This window comes from Panthera leo, chromosome C1, assembly GCF_018350215.1.
Source record: "Panthera leo isolate Ple1 chromosome C1, P.leo_Ple1_pat1.1, whole genome shotgun sequence".
Taxonomy (NCBI): Eukaryota; Metazoa; Chordata; class Mammalia; order Carnivora; family Felidae; genus Panthera; species Panthera leo.
In genome coordinates, this window is record NC_056686.1 from 161773330 (window position 1) to 161797642 (window position 24313).

At 36.9% G+C, this 24313-nt stretch overlaps 2 protein-coding genes across 4 annotated transcripts in view; one reads left to right on the plus strand and one right to left on the minus strand.

The window, feature by feature from the left end:
• Nucleotides 1–2446, minus strand: part of CIR1 (corepressor interacting with RBPJ, CIR1) — a 43434-nt gene extending 40988 nt beyond the window's left edge. Inside the window, exon 1 of the mRNA XM_042949170.1 lies at nucleotides 2302–2446. Coding sequence (XP_042805104.1) covers nucleotides 2302–2373 — 72 coding nt within the window. The 5' untranslated portion in view covers nucleotides 2374–2446. The remainder of the gene's footprint in view (nucleotides 1–2301) is intronic.
• A 44-nt stretch (nucleotides 2447–2490) lies between these two features.
• The window catches only part of SCRN3 (secernin 3), a 31597-nt gene continuing 9774 nt past the window's right edge, over nucleotides 2491–24313 (plus strand). The window contains exons 1-6 of one of the 3 annotated variants that reach the window (XM_042952680.1): nucleotides 2491–2567; nucleotides 2785–3229; nucleotides 4881–5049; nucleotides 6552–6733; nucleotides 8279–8478; nucleotides 10225–10437. In XM_042952680.1, coding sequence (XP_042808614.1) covers nucleotides 4891–5049; nucleotides 6552–6733; nucleotides 8279–8478; nucleotides 10225–10437 — 754 coding nt within the window. In that variant the 5' untranslated portion in view covers nucleotides 2491–2567; nucleotides 2785–3229; nucleotides 4881–4890. Of the gene's footprint in view, nucleotides 2568–2735; nucleotides 3230–4880; nucleotides 5050–6551; nucleotides 6734–8278; nucleotides 8479–10224; nucleotides 10438–24313 lie in introns of those variants that run through there. The other 2 variants (XM_042952679.1, XM_042952681.1) reach the window with 2 other exon arrangements.

Below are 24313 nucleotides of genomic sequence, written 5' to 3' on the forward strand. Positions count from 1 at the left end.
CTATTACAAACTCTGCTTCAACAAATAACCCTCTACACAAGTAATACCATACATGTCAAGCAGGGTTTTGAAAAGGGTCAAAATTTGCCAAGGAAAAAAACACGGTAAGATAGTACTAGCAGAGGGAAAAACTCAGACAAAGGCCGAAAGGTGCAAAATAAGAATTAAGTAGTTTAATATTACTGGAGTGTAAAATCTGAGGTAAGAGAGTAGCAATAGGGGATGAAGAAGGAAAAATAAACTGAAGCCAGATAACTAGGATTTAATCCTGTAGTATTTTACTAAGAAGCCAAGCAATCAGATTTGTGCTTTAAAAAGATCACTCTATGGAAACAACGCAAATATTCAACTGATGAATGGATACATAAAATGTACTATATCAATACAATGGAATTATTAAGCCATAAAAAGAAATACAATACTGACACGTTCTACAACATGGATGAACTTCAAAACTGTTATGGTAAGTGAAAAAAACCAGCCACAAAAGGCCATATATTGCATGATTACATTTTTAGGAAACATCCCGAATAGGCAAACCCACAGAAATAAAGTAGGTTAGTGGTTACCTCGGGATGGGGGCGGGGCGGGGATGGTGGTAAGGACAAGTGGAGAATAACTGCTAACAGATACAGGTCTTGTGGGGAGATGATGTAAGTATTCCAAATTGTTTGTGGTGGTGATTGCACAAATCTGTGAATATACTAAAAACCACTGAACAGTACACTTTAAGTGGGCAATTGTCTAGTATGTGAATTGTACCTCAATAAAGTTGCCTAATAAAAAATATTATTCTGATAGCGATGTAGAGAATGGATTTGAGAGGGGTCAAGACTGGAGGCCAAAAAAACCAAACCAAAACAAACAAACAAAGCCCCCCCCCAAAACCAAACCTGTTAGGAAATTTAATAGTTAAGGTGGAAAATGATGAGGGTCTGAGCTAAAAAACAGGTAGTAGTGATAAAGAGGAGAGATGAATTCGAAATATTTGGAAGGTAAGACAAATTGAATTTATTAGCTACCTAGATAAAGGGGTAACGGAAAAGGGATATATCTTGAATTTCTGGGTTGGGTGACAGGATGTGTGTTACCACCTCTATTTCCTACTCATGAGATAGGAAGTATAAAATGAAGAGCAGATTTTGAATGAAAGACATATCCATTTCAGACATGTTGAGCTTGAGATGCCTGTAACATGTCAAGATGATAATTTCCAGTATATAGTTGTCTTGACATGCCCCAAGCTGGGAGAAGAAATGTGAGACTGTGAGAGTCCTGAGTAAAGAAGTAGTTAAAACCATGAAATTGGACGTGATTGCCTGGGAAAGCATATAAAGTAAGGCATAGGCCAAGGATGAAGCTCTGGGTAATACATGCATTTTAGGAGCAGGCTAAAAATAAGTATGTGTATAGGAGAAATTAACATTTTATTGAGCAATCCCTCTATGTGGTACTTTGTTTCAAGCCTTTATCTATACCAGCTTATTTAGTCCTCATAACAATTTCACAAGTCAAGGCAACTGATACTGTTCATTTTAAATTTATAGATTAGGAGGCTGAGGATAAAGGATATTAAGTATTTGTGTAAGATCTCAGGGCTAAAAGTGACTGTGCTGGGAGCGCCTGGCTGACCAAGTTGGTAGAGCAAGCGCCTCTTGATTTCCTGGGCAGGAGTTAGAGCTCCACGTTGAGTGTAGAGATTACTTTAAAAAAACGATAATAAAAATTTTTTAAAAAAGCCAAACGTCGTTGTATATCGGAAACTAATGTAACGTTGTATACACGTCAATTTAAAAAAATATTAAGTAAAATAAACAGCCAAACTTCAAAGAGTTCACCAGGCAGACGCTACATTATCGGGTGGGATAAAGACAGGAAGAGGTGCCTTTATTTCCCTTTTAAGAGCTATCTTAAATAAACAGGGAATCACCTTTGTACAGGATAGCAGAGCTCAGAAGCCACGATCCCTGTGATCCGAAAAGACAAAACCAAAAACAGTTGAGAAAGTAACGAGGAACCATATGATCATACTTCGTATCTTACAGATTTACACATTCTAGATGACAAGCCGACCGGGCAGACGAAGGCTGCCCGCCTCCCGGCTGATGGAGAATAAGCGTCGAGGCCAGCTTTATTAGCGAGTTTCTCAGCAGAGAAAAAGGGGCGGGAAGACCAGGGTGTCAGGCCTGGGGAAGCGGCGACTGTTCCAGAAATCCCACAGACACAACCACTTTCATCACCTCCAGCCCTGGGGATCCCAGGCGCCAAGAGCCAGAACCCTACCCGGCTCCCCTTACTCACTTTCTTGATATTGGATTTGGAGGCGGGATGAAAGTCCTTCTTGCACATGAAATTGGCAAAAGACTTCCCCATCTTGAAGCCTAAGCTGGGGCCGGCGGCCACTGGAACTGTGAACAACGTAAACAAATACTGCCGCCTAACCGGAACTGCGCCTCCAGTGGCAGCGGGAACTTCCGCGGTCAAAGGTGACAGCTTCCGGCCGCTAGCTCCTCCGCCCGCCCTAGCACACCCCTAACCCCTTTCACTGAGGGTAGTTCCTAGACCAGGTGAGGGGCGTGAACGGGGGTGTGGCGTGCAAAGTTGTGGTGCTAGGTGGGAAGCCGCGCGCTGTGGCGCGGCGGGACCGAGGGGCTCCGGGAGAGGCCCCGGGTCTGGGGTGAGCCGGCTGCGGGCTGAGCGCCGCCAGCTGGGGTGCAGAGTGTGTGCTGGGTGGCAAGGGGTGCTTGAAGTTCGTCCTCTTTATTCTGTGAACTCTGACTCCAGGTACATAAAGTTCTCCGCACCGAGTTTTCTCGTCTGCGTTTTGAAAATAGTACTTCTCGTCCAAACTGTAGTACGTACGGATCGGGTGGATCAAACGATGTGATATTTCTAAAAACGCTTGGGGAACTAAAGCATATAAAATGGAATGTCAACTCCATAAGAGCGAGGATTCTCAGCTGTACCGTGCCTGGTTCAGAAAGATGTTCCTAAACATTTGTTGATGATGAATGCGTACTGGGAGTTAATAAAGACTCTCAAGCCATCCCCTTCTAAACGTGCTAGGCGTTTTCCTAAGTAGGTGGCGTGTTTCCTTAGCTTCTCGTATGACTCCAGTTAGCATAGATCATCTAGCGCATTTTGACGGCCCTTCAGACTCCAGGGTTTTGAGTGGACATGGCTGCTTTGCTGTAGGGGATCCACCAACCAAATCCTCAGCAAGGAGGGGGTGGGTATGATAACAAGAATAAGCCTTTTATGAGAAATATACTCTTCTGCCCAATAATAACAGCTTTCATTTGAGTGTCTGATATGTTCCTTGCACTGTGCAAAAACGCTTTACACACTGTCTTTTTTTTTTTTTAATTTTTTTTAACGTTTATTTATTTTTGAGACAGAGAGAGACAGAGCATGAATGGAGGAGGGTCACAGAGAGAAGGAGACACAGAATCTGAAACAGGCTCCAGGCTCTGAGCTGTCAGCACAGAGCCCGACACGGGGCTCGAACCCAGGGACCGTGAGATCATGACCTGAGCCGAAGTCGGACGCTTAACTGACTGAGCCACCCAGGCGCCCCCACACTGTCTTTTTAAATTCTAATAACAACCTCCTGAGATATTTACCGATGAGGCAGAAGGCTTAGTTCGAGATTGAATAGCTTGCCAAGGTCATGCAGTGGTATAATTAACTTTGGAACACAAATAGAACGTGACCTAGGACATAAAGATTGAAATTTACACAGAAAAGAACAGCAGCAATCGTGACTTCTCTCTTTAAATAACAAGAAAAGAGTAAAGTGTTAGGAGTTTCAGGCTGAATGTGTTTCTTTCTTACTTGAGTCACTTGTTTTCTTTTGAATGAAACATTTATTAAACTTACTTTTTGTTTTTAAACTGCTAGTATGGGTTACCTGGGTGACTCAGTCAGTGGATCATCCAATCTCGAGTTCTGCTCAGGTCCTGATCCCAGGGTCGCTGACCATGGATCCTGGTTAAAATTCTCTCTCTCTCTCAAAAAAAAATTTTTTTAATAAAATAAACTGCTAGTATCTGTGTAAAGCCATTCTAAAGTTTGGGCATTATAAAATAAGGGAAAGCAGGAAACTCTAAAACAGTATGTCCATTCTGGAAGCAAATATGATCTACCAAAACTGAGGATTTCGGGTTTTCCAAATTACAAATGAAGACACAATCTTGATACTAAATTCTACAATCAGGATTTATAAGTTATGTATGTGAACTTCTTCCTAGACATATCAACAGTTTGGTATTTTGATTGACATGTTTTTGTATTTGTCTGATCAGTGAGTCTTAAAATTTCAGTCTTCTCAGTATTATAATCTGGGTGTATTCTTCTCCAGCTCAAAGGAGACCCCTTCCTTCCTTTGAGGAAATACTGGGACATTTCATAACTTCAGGTGATGAGAATACAAAGATTAATAAAGCACGCTCCCAACCCTCATGGATCTTATTGTCCAGAAGGAGACTCATATATGTGCACAAGTATGGAAACTCATAGGCGTACACAAATATAGTCTTCATAGCAGTAGAGTTAAGTGCATGGGTTCCCAAATATGGAAATACTGAAAGGAGATTCAGGGAAAACTTCGGGAGAGAAAGATCTTACAGGATAAATTTAACCTATAGACTAGAAGAAGTTACTTGTAATGTCATTTTCTTATTGATTCTTGTAGTACAAGATTCATTCCCAAGTCATTTTCTTACAGATTTTTGTAGTGCAGTATAAAGTTTAAAACGTTAATGAACACTCTTTATTTGATATGGCAATAACATCCCTTGGTTGTCAAGTAAAACTCTTTGTTTTGTATATACTAAAAATGTTTCTCCCTTTTTATTTTGAATCTTCTATATGTTTTTTAGTTTTTAAAAAATGGAACCTTGTTCCTGTGATACTTTTGTGGCATTACCTCCAGCAACGGTTGATAACAGGATTATTTTTGGAAAAAATTCAGATAGATTGTGTGATGAAGTACAGGAGGTAGTTTATTTTCCTGCTGCAGTTCATGAGAACCTGAGAGAACATCTTCAGGTAGGTGAAGTACATGTTTTGTTAGCAATAGTTTTCTTTAAAAGTATCATAAGCAGCTTTTTAATTAGCTAGTTATTTGGCAGAGACTCTAGAAGTTAAAAATTCAAGAATTTAAATTTGAAAAATAATGTGAGTCAGAATTAGACCTCTGGTCTTTTATTTCAGTGATTTGGAGGAAGTTGAAAAAAACAATAGAAATAGTTGTTGATTCTTTGATCAAATATTTGAATGTTTATCATATGCAAGCATGTCAAATAGGGCAAGGATTTAACGCCTGCTGTCAAGGCTAGTTCTGTCTTCCAGGAGCTTAGAGTCTAGTAGAGGAATAGGATGTATACGTAATTAACCCCATTGTAAAGTGGGATGCTTTAATAAGAGCCCCAAGTTGTGTCAGCAATAGAGAAGGAGCAATTAATTCAGACTAGAGATCGAGGGAGGCTTCCCCAGGAGCTGGGATTCAGCTGGAGTTTGATGGCCAGAAAGGATTCTGATTGGTGTAGAATAGAGAAAGTCATTCCAATCTCTGGAAATAACAGTTTTAACATCAAAAAAGGTTTATGGGGCCCTGTGGTTACATTATTAATATGCATTTTATGCATTTTATGCATTCATTCGGTAGTACACACATTAATTAAACGATCCTTTTAAAAATTTTTATTAAAAACCCATTCAACACGGAACTTAAAGTTTCATATTATGCTTTTATTGCTAACATATATTTTTTAGATTTCATTTTATTGATATTCTAATAATAAAATATATTAAATATTAGATGTTTTCTGTATACAGGGAAATTTTTTTTTCTTTTGCTGAGACTATTTATTCATCATGGGTCCCTTTCCACTTTCTCTCTTTATGTTTAAATTTCTCCTGTTCTGAAGCCAGTGGTTCTTATTCTTTTCACTACTGTGGACATACCAGATGGTTGACTTTCACATGCTACATAATTCTCTTGTATGTAATTCATACAAGCAATTCTCTTGTATGTAAGGGCTAACATATGGGACTTAGGTCACTAATTAAGAAATACTAGACATTGAGATTGAGGTCTCCTCCCTTAAGCATCAACTCAATACATCCTCCTCTACAAAATGTTTCAAGATTTCACAACTAGAAACTATCTCTCTATAGACTGAGCTTCCGTTAGCACCTCATTTTTATTTTTCTTCACAGCCCTTATACTTTACATTTTGTTATATTTTAGTTAATGTGCAAGTCTTAGTTTCTTGAAAGCAAGATCTGTATCTAATTCATCTTTGTAACTAACATATCTCTTAGCAGAGTACTTTATAAGAGGAGATGCTTAGTAAATATTTGAATGAATAAAAGCTTTAGGGTCAATTCTGAATATGTTTTAAGGGTAATGACTTTATTATTGAAATTTTTAAGTTAGTTATACTTTATTTCATAACGGACATGTCTTCTGATTGATTTTTAGGATTCTAGAATTTGGTAACTTTTTCTTGTGGGTTTTATGGTTGTTGTTATGCTTTTCTTTACAGTGTACTTACATAGAAATTGATCAAGTTCCTGAAACATATGCTGTTGTCCTCAGTCGCCCAGCTTGGTTATGGGGGGCAGAAATGGGAGCCAACGAGCATGGAGTTTGCATTGGGAATGAAGCTGTATGGGGAAGAGAAGAAGTGTGTGATGAAGAGGCGCTACTGGGCATGGATCTTGTCAGGTTATTTTTTAGTTATATTTTTCTGGTATAGACCATGTCTAAAATTTTAATTTCGGTATAACTCTTGCCAGTTTTATTTTCCTATTTTTGTCCCATTTTGGGGATGTCGATACTTCATAGTTTGTGTTAAAATGCTTTAGAATACAGGCATACCTCACTTTATTATGGTTTCCTTTATGGCACTTCACAGATATTGCATTTTTTAGAAATGGAAGGTTTGTGGCGATGCTGTGTCAGGCAAGTCTGTTGGTGCCATTTTTTACAATAGCATTTGCTCACTTTGTGTCTCTGTGTCACATTTTGGTATCACACGATTTTTGTGCCTTGCGCTATTTTTTTTATTTGTGTATTTTTTTAAGTATATTTATTTATTTTGAGAGAGACAGAGACAGCATGAGTGGGGGAGGGGCAGAGAGAGGGAGGGAGAATCCCAAGCAGGTCTGCACTGTCAGCACAGAGCCCGATGTGGGGTTTGAACTCATGAGCTGTGAGATCATGACCTGAGCCAAAACCAAGAGTTGGACGCTCAACTGACTGAGTCACCCAGGCGCCCCAGTTCTCACACTATTTCAAACTTTTTATTATTATTATATTTCTTATGGTGATCTGTAATCAGTGATTATAACTTACTGAAAGCTCAGATAATGGTTAGCATTTTTTAGCAATAGTTTTAAATTAATTTTTAAATTAAGGTATATAATTGTTTTTTTAGACGTAATGCTGTTGCATACTTAATAGACTACAGTATAGTGTGAACATAACTTTTATATACACTTGGAAACCAAAAAATTCATTTGACTCACTTTTCGCAATATTCATTTTATTCCAGTGGCCTGTAACTGCTCCTGCATTATCTCCAAAGTATGCCCATATAGGCATGTAATTTTAAGACTCAAATATCATTGAGAGAAGGAGTTGAAAATTATGGTTTATTGGAAATACCAAATATACTTTATCAGACCTTAATTCTCACAGTAACTCATGGACTATATATTATTATCCTCATTTTACAGATGAGATACCTGAGGTACAGAGATAAAGCAACTTGGCAATAAGTTACCACATTGGAATTTTAACATTGAGCTATTTCACTCCAAAAACTTTATTTTCATGATTTCAAACTGACTTCAGAAGGAATGGCTTAGAAGTTGGATTTCAGGGGTGGCTGGGTGGCTCAGTCAGTTAAGCATTCAGCTTCGGCTCAGGTCATGTTCTCACAGTTTGTGAGTTCGAGCCCTGCACTGAGCTCTGTGCTGACAGCTTGGAGCCTGGAGCCTGCTTCAGATTCTGTGTCTCTCGCTCTCTTCTGCCCCTCTCTCTCTTGTGCTCTGTCTCTGTCTCTCTGTCTCTCTCAAAAATAATAAACGTTAAAAAAATTTTTTTTTAAAGTTGGATTTCAGTTTATCTGTTAACTTAAAACAGATAAAGTTCTTAAAAAAGAACTTTTATTTTGAATATAAAATAAAATCTCATGTGCATGAAATTATTTAAGAAAAATAATGGAGATTTATTTTAATCTGATTTATTTTAATATTTTTATTTTAGACTTGGCCTTGAAAGAGCTGATACAGCTGAAAAAGCCCTCAATGTCATTGTTGATCTATTAGAAAAATATGGCCAGGGTGGAAATTGTTCAGAGGGTAGGATGGTATTCAGCTATCACAACAGTTTCCTGATAGCTGATAGGAAAGAAGCCTGGATTCTGGAGACTGCAGGGAAGTACTGGGCAGCAGAAAAAGTACAAGGTATGGACAACTTCTCATGATTTAATTTGTTTTTAATTTGTTTTACAATTAATAAAATAACCCCCTTAACTGTAGACGTTGCATTTAATTGTTTCTCAAGATTTATAATCCAGTGCAATAAAGGGTTAAAGTGCAGGGGAAATGAAAAAAAAAATGTGAAAGAATGTAATAGTGAAAGAGCACTATAAAAAACTTTTCTGAAAAAGAGGAAAAGATGATATCTCTTTTTCATATTATGATATTAATTTTATATAACCTGTATATATTTTCTGTGCAGCTGCTCTTGGCTGTTTTATAGTACTTTTCCACTTAATAACCCCTTGCCATTTCTTCCTCATTTACCTTTGGGCTGAACTCAAAAATTTGATCACACATGCATAAGGAGGTAAGGCAAGGGGAGTGTTGCTGGGGATTTGTGTCTGTCCATTAGGGTTGGAAAGAATATGTTGATATTATAGTAAAGCATAAACACTGAGTAAAGTAACACAATTTGATTGTTTTGGGATGCTTTACATGTTTTTCGTAGTTTCTTTGTGATCAAATATTCCTTTCATTTTTAAAGTGAGGAAATCCAGAAAAGGGATGTGATTTACTCAAGGCAGTGATTGAAAGGCTTAGAATTTAAATCTTTCCATCCTGACTCTCAGTTCAATATTCTTTCATTAGAGTACAGTCTTGTGCTTAAGCATGATCATGTACTTCCTATGTACTTACCTCCTGGATCTCCTAGTTTTACAGGGGAGATAAGGTACACATGAGAAAATATCACATGTTGCATGAATGATTCAGGCACATAGATGCTGTGAACAATTAGAGGAGGGAAAAGTAATTGTGGACTGGAAAAATTCAGAAAGTCTTCATGAAGGTAGCCTTGAGCTTTGGAGGATTTGGATGTTATTTTTCAAAATAAGTCATTGCCAGTTTTGATGGACATTTCATTTTATATTTTGCCTGTGTGTTTGTTAAGATATAAAAGTGAATTTAGACATTTTATTATTTTCTAATTGGGGGGCAATTGATTTCTACTTGTCAGAGTGTTATTCTAAATCTGTTTTAAAACATTCATCAATTTTCATTTTTCGTGATCTCTTATTTACTGTGATCTCTTTAGAACTGGTTTTTATTGTTTCTTCTGTTTTGTTTTTTATTATTTATTATTTATTATTTATTTTTTTCAATATATGAAGTTTATTGTCAAATTGGTTTCCATACAACACCCAGTGCTCATCCTAAAAGGTGCTCTCCTCAATACCCATCACCCACCCTCCCCTCCCTCCCACCTGTTTTGTTTTTTAGTTGAAAATTTGTTATAACTTAGTGCCATGATATTTTGCAAAGTCTTATTTTTCTGTTCTAATATTATTTATGACTACTTCTTAAAAAGTAACTTCTAGGGGGTGCCTGGGTGGCTCAGTCACTTATGTGTCTGACTTCAGCTCAGGTCATGATCTCACATTTTGTGGGATTGAACACTGTGTCAGGCTCTGTCCTGACAGTATGGCGCCTGCTTGGGATTCTCTCTCCCTTTCTCTCTGCCCCTTCCCTATTCACATGCCCTGTCTCTCTCAAAATGAATAAACTTAAAAAAAATTTTTTTTAAGTAATTCTTTTATCTCTTTGAGTGTGTAATAGATGAGAAGTCTATATTCACATTTAAATAGTGGTTAATAATTATAATGTACAGATAAATACAGTATGTTAAATGTGATTTTTCTCTTCCCTTTCCTTGTTCTTCTTTGAAAATAGAGGGAGTTCGTAATATTTCTAATCAGCTTTCTATAACAACCAAGATTGATCGGGAACATCCAGACCTGAGAAACTATGCTAAGCAGAAAGGTTGGTGGGACGGTAAAACGGAGTTTGATTTTGCTGCAACATACTCTTATCTTGACACAGCCAAGATGATGCTTTCACCAGGCAGATACTGTGAAGGCTACAAGCTTCTGAATAAGCACAAAGGTAATTTTATCATTGGAATAATATCAGAATGAAAAATTATATTTTGTCTAGGTATAATGTGGATATGATAAAATCTGGTTTGAGGGGAATTATTCTTAGTAGAGATATAGTTTTATTAAACTGAAATTTTGTAAACTGATATTGTAAGCTTTTTTTTCCTCTGAGATGACTGAAGCACTGTATAATTTTGAGAGGATAATAATTCTTTTATTTTTAAATTTTTTTAAACATGTATTTATTTCTGAGAGAGAGAGAGAGAGAGAGACAGAGCGTGAGCAGGGAGGGGCAGAGGGAGAAGGAGACACAGAATCTGAAGCAGGCTCCATGCTCTGAGCTATCAACACAGAGCCTGATGCAGGGTTTGAACCCACAAACCTGAGCCTAAGTCAGATGCTCAACCGACTGAGCCACCCAGGTGCCCTTAGACAAATTAGACTTTAGAGCAAGATGAAATACCAGGGAGAAAGAGGGACACTACATAATCAAAGAAAGGTTATTTTAGGCTTATTATGTTTCCCTGGTAAATATATATGCATCTAACAACAAAACTTCAAAATACATGAAGAACTGACAGAATTGAAAGGAAAAATAGACAATTTCATAATTATAATTGGAGACTTCAGTACTTCTCTTTTAGTTATCAGAAGAACCACTGGACAGGAAATCTGCAAGGATAATAAAAAACCTGAATAATACCATCAACCACTATATCTAACTGATTATTTATAGGATACTCCACCCAACAACAGTGTAACATATATTCTTTTCAAGTGCACATCAAACATCAAGATTACCCATATCCTGGGTCATAAAACAAATCTTACCAAATTTAAAAGAAACAGTGAGCAAAGGATGGTTTCTGGTGATAATGAAATTAAATTAAAAATCAATTTTAGAAGGATATCTGGGAAGTCCCCAAATACTTGGAAATTGCACAACATACTTTTAATCTGTGGGTCAAAAAAAGAAGTCTCAAGGGAAATTAGAAAATATTTTGAGTGGAATGAAGTGAAAATGAATATACCAAAATTTATGGGATGCAGCAAAAGTAGTGCTTACAGGGAAATTTATAGCATTTAGTGCTCACAGAACATAATAAGAAAGGTCTTAAATCAATAATATACTTAAACTTTCAACCTTAAGAAATGAAACAAAATGGAGGCACCTGGGTGGCTCAGTTGGTTAAGCGTCTGACTTGGGCTCAGGTCATGATCTCCTGGTTTGTGAGTTTGAGCCCCACGTCAAGCTCTGTGCTGACAGCTCAGAGCCTGGAGCCTGCTTCGGATTCTGTGTCTCCTCTCTCTAACCCTTCCCCACTTGTGGTCCGTTTCTCCCTCTCTCAAAAATAAAAAAAACATTAAAAAAAATTTTTTAAATAAAAAAAAAGAAAGGAAACAAAATGAATCAAACAAACCAAACCAAACAAAAATGCCAGTCAAGGAAAAGTAAGGAAATAATAAAAACAAGAGCAGAAATCAATAACATTGAAAGTAACAAAGCAGTGGAGAAAATTGATCAAACCAAAAGCTGGTTCTTTGAAAAGAGCAATAAAATTGATACACTGTAGACAGTTTGACAAAGAAAAAGAGGAAAACAACACAAGTTATATGGCAGGAAGAGAAATATCATTATCAACCACAGCACAATAAGGAAGGTAATAGAGGAATACTACAAACAGCTCTAAGGGTATTCAATAAGTAAAGGAAATGAACTAATTCCTTGAAAGCCACAAACCACCAAAATTCACCTAAAAAGAAATAACTCTTGATTTGGCAGACAATGTAATTGGTTGTACTCAATCTGTAAACCCAACGGGCGGGCAACTCAAATTTCAGCTGAGTTCTTTCATCTTTAGCTGAGCTGCTTGCAAACTGCCTCACATGGTGATTCACACAGCAGATGGAGATTTGGGCAGGTTTTTTTTTTTTTTTTCCACAGAATTTGGGGGTTCTTCTCTGTAACTCCGTCTTTTATGGGATTCCTCCTTCCCTTTCTAGTACCTGTGGTTGACCTCTGGTTCTTCAAGCCAGATAGACGGAGATTTTCTGTAAATACCTGCACAATACTGCACAGCATTGACTGTGGCCTTCCCTTGAGCTAAAGCCAGAACACAAATAGGAAATTTATCCTGTGTTTCATCCCATCTTCCAAATGTCCCCCTCCAGAATTTTCCTGCTTTTGTTCACTGGAAAGAACCTTCAGGTAGTCTGTATTTTTTTTTGAGAAAGAGAGAGGGTGCAAGTGAGGGCAAAGAGAGAGAGGGAGGGAGGGAGAGAGAGAGACAATGAGAGAGAGAGAAGTGGGGCTCACCCAAAGTGGGGCTTGTGTTCACCCAAGTGGGGCTCAAGCTCACCTGATTCAGGACTCAAACCCATGATCTCTCAGGATCATGCCCTGAGCCAAAGTCACATACTTAACCGTCTGAGCCACGCAGGTGCCTGATAGTTTGTATTACATCCCAAGTTTATAGTTATCTAAGGGAGGGTTGGTCTGATAGGAACTTACTTAGCTTAATTGAAAGCAGAACTCCTTCCTATGTTATTTAATATTCTATGACATTATTTTACTTATAGAAATAGAAATATATTCACATGATTCAAAATCCACAGGTACACAAGAGTATACAAGAATATATTCCTACTCTGTCTCTAGATACTCATTTCTTTTTTCCGTAGGTATTCCCTTATGTCTTCCAGATATAATATATGCTTAATGAAACAAATATATATATGTAATTTTTTCTTTTTTCTTTTTTTTACAGAAATGGCAGTATGCCATATACACATTTCTGCACATAACTTGTCTTTAGTTAGCAATATATAGATAATTCTGTTTTGATATGTACAGAACTTTCTCATTTTTAAAAGATGCATAGTATTCTAGGGGCGCCTGGGTGGCTCAGTTGGTTAAGTGTCCCACTTCGGCTCGGGTCACGATCTCGTGGTTTGTGAGTTTGAGCCCTATGTCGGGCTCTGTGCTGACAGCTCAGAGCCTGGAGCCTGCTTCAGATTCTGTGTCCCCCTTTCTCTCTGCCCCACCCCTGCTTGTGCTCAGTTTCTGTCTTTCAAAAATGAATACACATTAAAAATATTTTTTTAAAGATGCATAGTATTCTAATATTGTGATATCTTGTTTACTTCCATACGGTTGTATTATAATCACTATATAGTAATGATTGATTGTATGACTCATACTTTAGTTAACAAATTCCCCATTATCTAGGTTGTTTTTAGTTTTTCAGTACTGAAAATTATGTAATATGCTTATACCTTATTTATATTCTCATTCATGATTATTTTCCTAGAATATGTTTCTAGAAGTAGAATGTAGGGTCAAAGCATATGCATGTTTAAAGGCTTTTGAAACACATTGTCAAAATGGCCACCAGAAAAGTTGCATCAAATTAAATTTCTACCAGCAATATTTGAGTGCCGTTCTAATATATTTATCAATGTAGGATATTATTTTTGTTCAACCTTAACAAATTGTGTAGGCAAAAATGACATGTTACTATTTTATTTATTTATTTATTATTTTTTAAATTGTATGGTTTTTATCTTTATTTTTCTTTGCTTCTATCTCTATTTTTACCCTATTCTGTAAACAGTTTCTAAATATCTCATTGCCTTTATTTATTTTTAATTAAATTTTTAATTTACATCCAAGTTAGCATATAGTGCAACAGTGATTTCAGGAGTAGATTCCTTAATGCCCCTTACCCATTTAGTCCATCCCCCCTCCCACACCCGTCCAGTAACCTTTGTTTGTTCTCCATATTTAAGAGTCTCTTATGTTTTGTCCCCTTCCCTGTTTTTGTATTATTTTTGCTTCCTTTCCCTTATGTTTATCTGTTTTGTATCTTAAAGTCCTCATATGAGTGAAGTCATATGATACTTGACTTTCTCTAATTTCGCTTCGCATAATACCTTCTAGTTCCATCCATGTAGTTGCAAATGGCAAGATTTCATTCTTTCTGATTGCCGAGTAATACTCCATTGTATAGATATACCACATCTTCTTTATCCATTCATCCATCAATGGACATCTGGGCTCTTTCCATATTTTGGCTATTGTTCACAGTGCTGCTATAGACATTGGGGTGCATGTGTCCCTTCAAAACAGCACACCTGTATCCCTTGGATAAATATCTAGTAGTGCAGTTGCTGGGTCGTAGGGTAGTTCTATTTTTAGTTTTTTGAGGAACCTCCATACTGTTTTCCAGAGTGGCTGCACCAGTTTGCATTCCCACCAGCAGTGCAAAAAAAGATCCTCTTCTTCCGCATCCTCGCCAACATCTATTGTTGCCTGAGTTGTTAATGTTAGCCATTCTGACAGGTGTGAGGTGGTATCTCAGTGTGGTTTTGATTTGTATTTCCCTGATGATGAGTGATGTTGAGCGTTTTTTCATGTGTCAGTTGGCCATCTGGATGTCTTCTTTGGAGAAGTGTCTATTCATGACATGTTATTATTTTAAAATATAGATCTGTTAAGATTAGACATATTCTTATGTTTGTTAAAAAATTGTGATTTTTAAATTGCCTGTTAATATATCTTTCCATTTTTATATTTAGTTACTACTCTTTTTAAAAATGTTTATTTATTCATTTTGAGAGAGTTAGAACATGAGCAAAGGAAGGAGCAGAGAGAGGAGAGAGAGAATCCCAAGCTGGCTCCCCATTGACAGCACAGAGCCTGATGTGGGGCTCAGTCTCACAAACCCTGAGATCATGACCTGAGCCAAAATCAAGAGTTGGATGCCTAACTGACTGAGCCAGCCAGCCTCCTCTAGTTACCACTAATTCTTAAAAAATAACTTGTAATGTATCTTTGTCCCTTTGCCTCCAAAGAACTCCAGAAAAACACCTTTTATTTAGAAGATTATTGAGTGAAATAACTACTGAGTGGGTCATTCCACTAATATTCCAAAATATGTGACTAATATATTCCTTCACTTGAAGGATAATATGGTTCTGTAAATCAATGAGAAAGCAACTACTCAGAGATCAGTGATTGGTATTTGCCTCTTAGGTATCCATTAAACAAAGCAATTATGTTATCTATTTGGTATGGCAGAAAAAATTTTGCGACTTTTTAGAATGCCTTAATATCATTGTTTTCAAAGTATTTAGTATCTTACTTACATTTTGCTTTCCAGCAAAATGTCTTACCGTTGGAAAGGTTTCCTGTAAAGTTTCTTAATGTTAGTTTGTCAGTTAATAAATAGTTTTTTTAAATGATCTTTTTTTTTCATGTGGATGGATATGTAGAAAATGCCAAAATGTGTAATTCCAAGGATTATAATTTTAGACTCACTATTGTTGTAAAAGTAGAGACGGAGTAGCAATTGCAGCATATCTATTCCCATTTATTAAAAGCTATCAAGGGCTAGACATTGTGCTAAGTGATGACATTATGTTCTCCAGGGAACTATGAATTGGGTATTAGCTTCATTTTGTGAATGAGGAAACTGCTCGTTTATCTCCTCTATGAAACTGAAAAAAATGGACTCTCTTATTTGAACTTACATTTCTCTCAGCACCTAGTTCAGTGTCTTGCAGCAATATGTTGTGTGTGTTTCATAAGGGTTTTTGATGAAGTTAACAAAGGATTGTTCATTGGATTAAGCCATAACTTACAGATAATGTAACAAAGATTGCTGTTGTGTACTTTTTTTCTGGCAATAAATTTAGAGGCTCAGGACATACATTAGCAGGTATTCCTTTTAAAAAATGAAGAATAACAACACATAATTCAGGTGGAGAGGAAAATGTCAGGAATCGTAAGGTTTAGGGTAATTGGACAAAAGAAAAAATAGAGGTAATTATAAATTAGTTAGCCGCTGCATCAGAATAATTAATTCTGTTATATTTAACTACAAAATAACTGAGTTATAGATTTAAAATGCATACATGATTATAGCAAGACTTGCATCTGACATGAAACTTATTTTTCTTCCCAAGTGTAAAGTACAGTTCATCCAGCTTTCTGTGCTTTGCCAAAAGAATAAATGTCTTCCCAATACTTTCATAGAAAATTGTCTACTAGTACATTATAGTTAATTTTTCCTATGATTTTTCTAGACGGAAGAGCCTACCTCTCGTCTTCCAGCTACCTGATAGCTATTAACTGTGCTGCATGTATATCCAAATTGTATCTATATTCACTCATGTATTTTAAATAACTAGTTTAAATTGCAATGAAATTGCACCCTGTGTTTTGCATTCATTTTACTGAACCCTGCTACTGCGGTCTCAGTACTTATTCAATGCGTGCTAGTGGATTACTTACAGCTATCCTAGTCAAGTGATCATGTAAATCCTCCCTTCATTTTGAGAATTGCAGGTTTTGAATACAGAAAACATTTTCATAATACCTGTATTATTGCAGTGTTATGGTTCTGACACTGTTTTCATTAAAACTTGCCATTTATAGGAATTTAGATTTGAATCATTTTAAAATCTCACTAGGTGCAGAAGCAATGTGTCTGATAGATAGAAGTGGATAGTAGGCTTTTGCTTTATTGTTTAGTTTTAATGTGAAGGGCTGTTTTCAGGTACACCCCCTTTTTTTCCCTTCCTGCATTTTCTCAAAATTAACAGAAAGATTTGCTCCTATAACAAGTTATCTATAAATTATTTTTCTTGAATTTGAAGTCATAGCTATCCTGTGGAGAAATGGAAAATTTGCTATTAACATAAAACAGTTGGTAACATGTTGACCGACTGAGGACGGAACATAATTTTATATGGAAGTCAGTTTTATTTTAATTTGAAATGTCACAGAATCACATCTTGCGTACAGACTTGCTGTAAGCTTTTTTCTTTTAATTATTCCCATATATCATGGGAATGGGAGGGGGCAGAAATGCTTGCTTTTCATGCTTTCTTTGTGGGTTATTTCGTTTTTTATTCCTTTACTGTCATTGTAGTAGGGTATTAGGAGAGAGCAAACAAATAGCTGTGGTCAACCATGTTAAAGTTACTTGTTTCTTTAGAACTAATTTTAATGCAGTAGTTAAACATTTCCTCTTTTTTTTTTTTTAAGTTGATTTATTTATTTGTGAGGAAGAGAGAGAGAAAGCAGGGATGGGCACAGAGACAGAGGGAGAGAGAGAATCCCAAGCAGGCTCTGTGCCGTCAGTGCAGAGGCTGATGTAAGGCTCAAATTCACAAATCGTGAGGTCATGACCGGAGCCGAGACCAAGGGTCAGATGCTTAACTGACTGAGCCACCCAGGTGCTCCTAAACATTGTCAATATAAAGTATCTGAAAATATCTGATACCAGGAACTATATGTTTTATGGGTTTTTATTTTAACTGTACTTGTTCCAATATGGGTCTATCATGTTCATTACTGTTATTGAGAAATTGATACTACTTGAGGGTAAAAAGAGACTGGTGGGAGGCACAACAGTGGAGGGTTAAAAGCACAGAGCTGGACTTCTGCTTCTGGTTATTAAGGAGTAACCTAGTGTTAGACTAACCTCCCCCTAAGAATACCTATAAAATCTGGAGGAAGAAAACAAAAAAGCTGGAGGAATAAAAGCCACTGTATGAAGGCATAGGTGAATGCCTGAAACAGTTAGGACACGAGAGTCTAGGTTCAACAGATTGAGAAAAGACTATCTACACTCTGAGAAGCACCTGACCTTCTTGTCACAATTTCTCCTTAAAGCAATCATTGACTTCTAAGCGGCACATATGTAGGATGAGACACTGAGAAATCAAGACCAAAGTAGTTGCTAACTGCTTAAAAAGCTAAGTAGAGATGTGGAACTCTCACAAGGCTTTAGGGACAAAACTTAAATTTGATTGCCAATCAAGAAGAGGCCTGGGAAACACCCCAGCCTTTCAGCCCAGAAAAACTACACTTAGGAGAAAGAAGAAACAGGGACCAGGCCAGTCACAACTGGATCAGTAGGTAATCTACCTATATTCTGTGTGTTTACCAGAAGAAAATTAAATCCTCTGTTGAAAATATGAAGAGCTTCTACAAATTTTCATTCATAGTTTCCAACATTGGGTAAAAAATTATCAGACATGCCAGGTAATAAGACTAAATGACCAAAAACTAAGAGAAAGCAGACAATAGAAACTAACCCATTGGTATCCACAAACTAGCTTTGTCACAGACTAGGAGTCTGGAGTTCTCTCTTGTGCAGCAAGAGAGCAGACATAGAATTGAATACGAGAGAGACTAGTGTCTGGGAGGAGACAAGAGCCCCAAACAAAGCTTTTGTCTGCGTATTGAGCTCTCAAGATCTTACACACATGGTGATGTGAAGAAAACAAGATCTTACACACGTGGTGAACATGAAGAGAACAATCAGATAGTAATTGTTAACTTGTGTGTGTAAGAAGCAAAGGGTCTGGGGGGGCGGGGGCAAGTGGAGTTTGTGATCAAAGCACAATAGTATATTGGCACCAGATGGAAAGTAATTTCCTGCAGGTGATATAACAAGTTACGCGTGATTCCATTACAATAATCTCGCTAGCTAACCTTGGACGCTTTCGCCCCATGGTGGCAGCTTTCCACCCTAAACTTTTTTCTAAGCCATTTATGTAAATATATGGAATTCTTGAACGTATTTCCCCATATAGCTTTATCAGACACCGACTTAAATTAGTACGTTTTATATGTTCAAGAAAATTAGATGAAGAGATGGAGAATTTCATCAGAGAACTGGAATCTATAAATAGAATCAAGTGGAAATAATAGAACTATAGCATTCTAATTACTGCAATTAAGAATTCAATGGATTGGTTTAATAACAGATTAGACTTAGCAAAATAAATTATTAACTGGAAGATCAGTAAAAACTCTCCTGATTGAAGCAGAGAGATAAAAGTTTAGAAAATATAGATAAGAGTGTGAGAGGGGCGCCTGGGTGGCTCAGTCGGTTAAGCGTCCGACTTCGGCTCAGGTCACGATCTCACAGTTCGTGAGTTCGAGCCCCGCGTCGGGCTCTGTGCTGACAGCTCAGAGCCTGGAGCCTGCTTCACATTCTGTGTCTCCCTCTCTCTCTGCCCCTTCCCTGCTTATGCTGTGTCTTTCTCTGTCTCAAAAAAATAAATAAACATTAAAAAAAAAATTAAAAAAAAAAAAGTGAGAGAGCCATCTCAGACTCAGTGAAAAGGTCTCACACATATGTAATTGGAGTCTCAGCAGGAAAGGACAGAGAGAATATGGAGGGGCAAAAGCAATATTTGAAGAGATATTGGCCAAGAATTTCCCAAAACTAAAAAAATTAACCCACAGCTTCAAGCTCTATACACCACAAGAATAAATGAAAAGAAACCATACCTGGGCACATCATAGTAAGATTTCTAAAGGAAAAAACCCAACCAAACAACAACCAACAGAGAGAAAATCTTAAAAGCAGTGAGAGAAAAGATACATATTATCTTCAAAGGAGCAAATATGGGACTGACCGATTAACTTTTTACTAGATGGGATGGAATCCAGAAGACTGTAAAGGACACCTTTAAAGTGATGAAGACAAATAATGACTAGTCATTTAGAACTCAATACCAGTGAAAATCTCCTCCAAAAATGAAGTTGAAATAAAACAAAATTTGTCAGTAGCCAATTGGCACTAAAATAGAGTCATTCTTCAGGCAGGAAAAATGATCTTGGATATCAGCAAGGTAAGCAGGAGTGAATGAAGAGCAACAAAACCAGGAAATAAGTGGGTAAAACTAAATGAATATTGAGTATTTAAAATGATAATTTTATGACCAATGGCCATAGCTGCAGTGTTCAAAATATGTTGTGCATGGATTTTGTGTAGTATTGAGACTATGCTTCCCACAGTCTCAAGGCTGCTCCTTGCCAATGACTGAAAGAGGCAGGGAGACTAAGGAATTCCTGGGATCATGGGAATCCTCCAATGGCCGGCTTTGGGTCAAGGAACCCCTGATAGGCTTGCAAAGGTTTTCTTAGATGGCGTGGCATTCTAGGACACTTTCAACTCAACTTCTCTTCCCTCTCAACTTTCCAAACCCAGGTTGAGACTTCCATCATACTCTAGCTTCCTCCTCATTTTCTCTCACAGGCATTTTCCCTCATAGTCATTTTCCCTAATAAAGTCCTTTATACATTTAACCATATGTCATGGCATCTGCTTCTCAGAAGACTCAGACAAACACAGTAGAATTAAATGTCTGAGCATAGCACAAAAGACCGGAGGCAGTAACTGGAGTTAAAGTGTTGTAAGGTCCTTGGGTTAATGGATAATTAATTTAAGGCAGACTGTAATAAGTCAAGAGAAACTAACAAAATGATAAAAGAATGTATAATAAACTGGGGAGAAGTAAAATAATAAACACTTGAAAAATTCAAGAGGACAAGGAAGGAGAAAAAAGGAAAAATAGCTGGCATAAATAGAAAACTAAAAATATAATGGTTGATTTTGTCCTACATGGAATTTTTCTTTTTTTAAAACACTTTTTAACGTTTATTTATTTTTGAGACAGAAACAAAGCATGAGCAGGTGCAGGTGAGAGGCAGAGGGAGAGGGAGACTGAGTCTCTCAGACACTGCACTATATGGAATTTTTCTTAATGGTTTCTAGCATTGATGTCCTTTGAGAAAGGTCATTTTTACTATACCATAAATGGTTATCTTTTTTTTAAGTTTATTTAATTTTGAGAGAGTGAGTGTGTGAGAGTGTGTGAGAGAGGGGAGGGGCAGAGAGAATGGGAGAGAGAATCCCAAGCAGGCTCTGCGCTAACACAGAGCTTGATCTCACGGACCAAACCGAAATCAAGAGCCAGACGCTTAACTGACTGAGCCACCCAGGTGCCCCCAGAAATGATTATCTACATCTTATATTTATAACTTTATTTTGTAAATTTAAATTATGATGATTCTAGAATCATTCTAAAATAAAGTATGAATTAGGATTCTACCATTTTCCTCACCACTCAAATGATTATCCAGTGATCCCAGTACTAATGATTAAATGGATTATCTTTCTCTACTGATTTGAAATGTCAACCAACTTGATCAAATTAATTCCTAAGTAAACCCATGTGTAAATTAGATTACTGTATTTGTCCAGTTTTGTTTAAAACAGTGTAAGTACACACAGTAAGTACTCAATACTTGTTGTATGAACAAAGAAAAAAATGAGGGAATTTGCAATACTGTTTTTTTCTTTTTATGTGGTAGGACAAGGATATCTTCACTACTCTGCTCTTTCAAAATGTTCCTGACAATCCTTGACTGATCATTTTTCCAGATAAATTTTACAATAATTTTATTCAGCTTCTCCTCCCAAAACATTCTTTGAGGTTTGACTGGAATTGAATCAAAACTATAGATTATTTTAGGGGAGGATTGACATCTAATAATACTGCCTTCCTATTCAAGAACAAGATATGGCTGTCCATTTATTGAAATTTTCTTTTGTGTTTCTAAGACTTGTGTAGTTTTATCTAGGTTTTCCATATTGACTTTTTTTGTTGTTAAATCTTTTGTGAAAGCTTGTTCTATGCTAGACATGAGATCACATAGCAGCAGATATGATTAATATGGTCTGTGACCTTCTGGAACATAATAACTAGTGGAAGGTAGGACACAGGCAAGTAACAGATAGTATTGTTTGCTATTTGGTCATTTTCCAGTCTTTACCATGTTGCAGTGTACATCTTGGTTTATTAAGTTTTGTCTGCATTTCAAAATTGTTTCTTTTTTAAAAAAATTTTTTTAATGTTTATTTTTGAGAGAGAGAGAGAGAGAGACAGAGCATGAGCAGGGGAGGGGCAGAGAGACAGAGAGAGAGAGAGACAGAATCCAGAAGCAGGCTCCAGGCTCTGAGCTGTCAGAACAGAGCCTGATGTGGGGCTTGAGCTCACAGACTGTGAGATCATGATCTGAGCGGAGGTCGGACACTTAATGGACTGAGCCACTGAGGCACCCCCAAAATTGTTTCTTTAGGATGGATTGTAGAAGGGAAGCAGGACCTATAGTATTTGCAATCTTAACCTAAACAAGAAAACAGTTCTCTAGTTCCCTTCTATAGAGCCTAAATAAATTGTTCTCTAATTAGAACATTTTTTCAAAATTTCAAATTGTTATTATTTTATTGTATGTTGATCTTGTGTTCTGTGACTTTCCTCATTGAAATTGTTAATTCTAGGAGCTTTGGGTTTTTGTTGTTGTTGTTGTTGGGCAGATTCTCCTTTGGGTGGATTCCTTGGGATTTCCTATATAGACTATCATATCATCTGCAAATAGGGACAGTTTTAGTTCTTCCTTTCCAATCTATATACTTTTTGTGTCTTTTTATTGCCTTATAGTTCTGGCTAGACCCTCCAGGATTATATTGAATAAGAATGGTAAAAGCTGACTTCCTTGCTTTATTCCCAGTCTTAGGGGGAAAGCATTTAATCTTTTTATCATTTTTTTAATGTTTACTATTTATTTTTGAGAGAGAAAGAGACAGAGTGTGACTGGGGGAGGACTAGAGAGAGAGAGAATCTGAAGCAGGCTCCAGGCTTCGAGCTGTCAGTGCAGAGCCCGACTGGGGCTCGAACCCACAGACCACAAGATCATGACCTGAGCTGAAGTCGGATGCTTAACCGACTGAGCCACCCTGGTGCCCCAGTTTTTTATCATTAAGTGTAGTGTTAGCTGTAGCTTTTTGTAGATGCTTAACTTTATCATGTTAAGGAAGTTTCTCTCCATTTCTTGTTTGCTGAGAGGTTTTGTAATGAATAGATGTTGAAGTTTATTATTTTTTTGTGTGTCAATTGATATGATTCTCTTTCTTCTTCAGCCTGTTAATATGGTAAGTTACATTGATCTTCACATATTGAACCAGCCTTGTATCCTTGGAATAAATCCAGTTTGGTTGTGGTATATAATTCTTTTTATGTATTGCTGGGTTCTGTTTGCTAATATTTTGTTATGGGTTCTTGCATCTATATTTATGAGAGATATTGGTCTGTCTTGTTTGTTTTGTTCTGTACTGCCTTTGTTTGGTTTTGACATCAGCCTAACAGTGTGAATCAGGAAGTGTTCCCTCCTTTTTTATTTTGTGGAAGAGACAGTGTAGAGTGCTGTTAATTCTTCCTTAAATATTTGATAGAATTCTCCAGCGAAACTATCTGGGCCTGGGTATTTCTTTTCTGTGGGTTTTTAAACTACAAAGTCAATTTCTTTAATAGTTATAGGGGTATTCAAATAATCTGTTTAATACTGAGTGAGTTTAGGTAATATGTGCTTTTCAAATAATTGGTCCATTTCTTCCAAGTTGTTAATTTATGTGCATAGAGTCGCTCATAGTATTCCCTTTTGCTTTTAATGTCTGCAGGGTCTGTCATGATATCCCTGTTTCATTCCTGATAGTGGTAATTTTGTAATTTTTGTCTTCTCTCTTTTTCTGTCAGTGTAGCTAGAGGTTTGTCAATCGTATTGATTTTTTTCAAAGAACCAGATTTTTGTTCTGTTGACTTTCCTTTATTGTTTTTTCTTCTTTCAGTTTCATTGACATCTGCTCTTATCTTTATTATTTCCTTCTGCTTGGTTTGGGCTTATTTTTCTCTTTTCCTAGTTTGTTAAGGTGGGAGCATGAGATGCAATGGACAAAATTTTAAGTTTTTTCTCAATACTTTATATTTTTGGCTGGTAATGTGAATGGAATATTTTTCTATTATATTTGCTAAGTAGTTATTTCTTATCTATAAAAATTGTTGAGTGTTTTCATTTATTTAAAGGAACACCTCACTGATACTCTATTGAATTGGTAATTTTAAAATCTGTCCTCTAGGGGGGCACCTGGGTGGCTCAGTCGGTTAAGTATCAACTCTTGATTTCGGCTCAGGTCATGATCTCATGGTTCGTGAGATTAAGCCCTGCATCAGACTCTGTG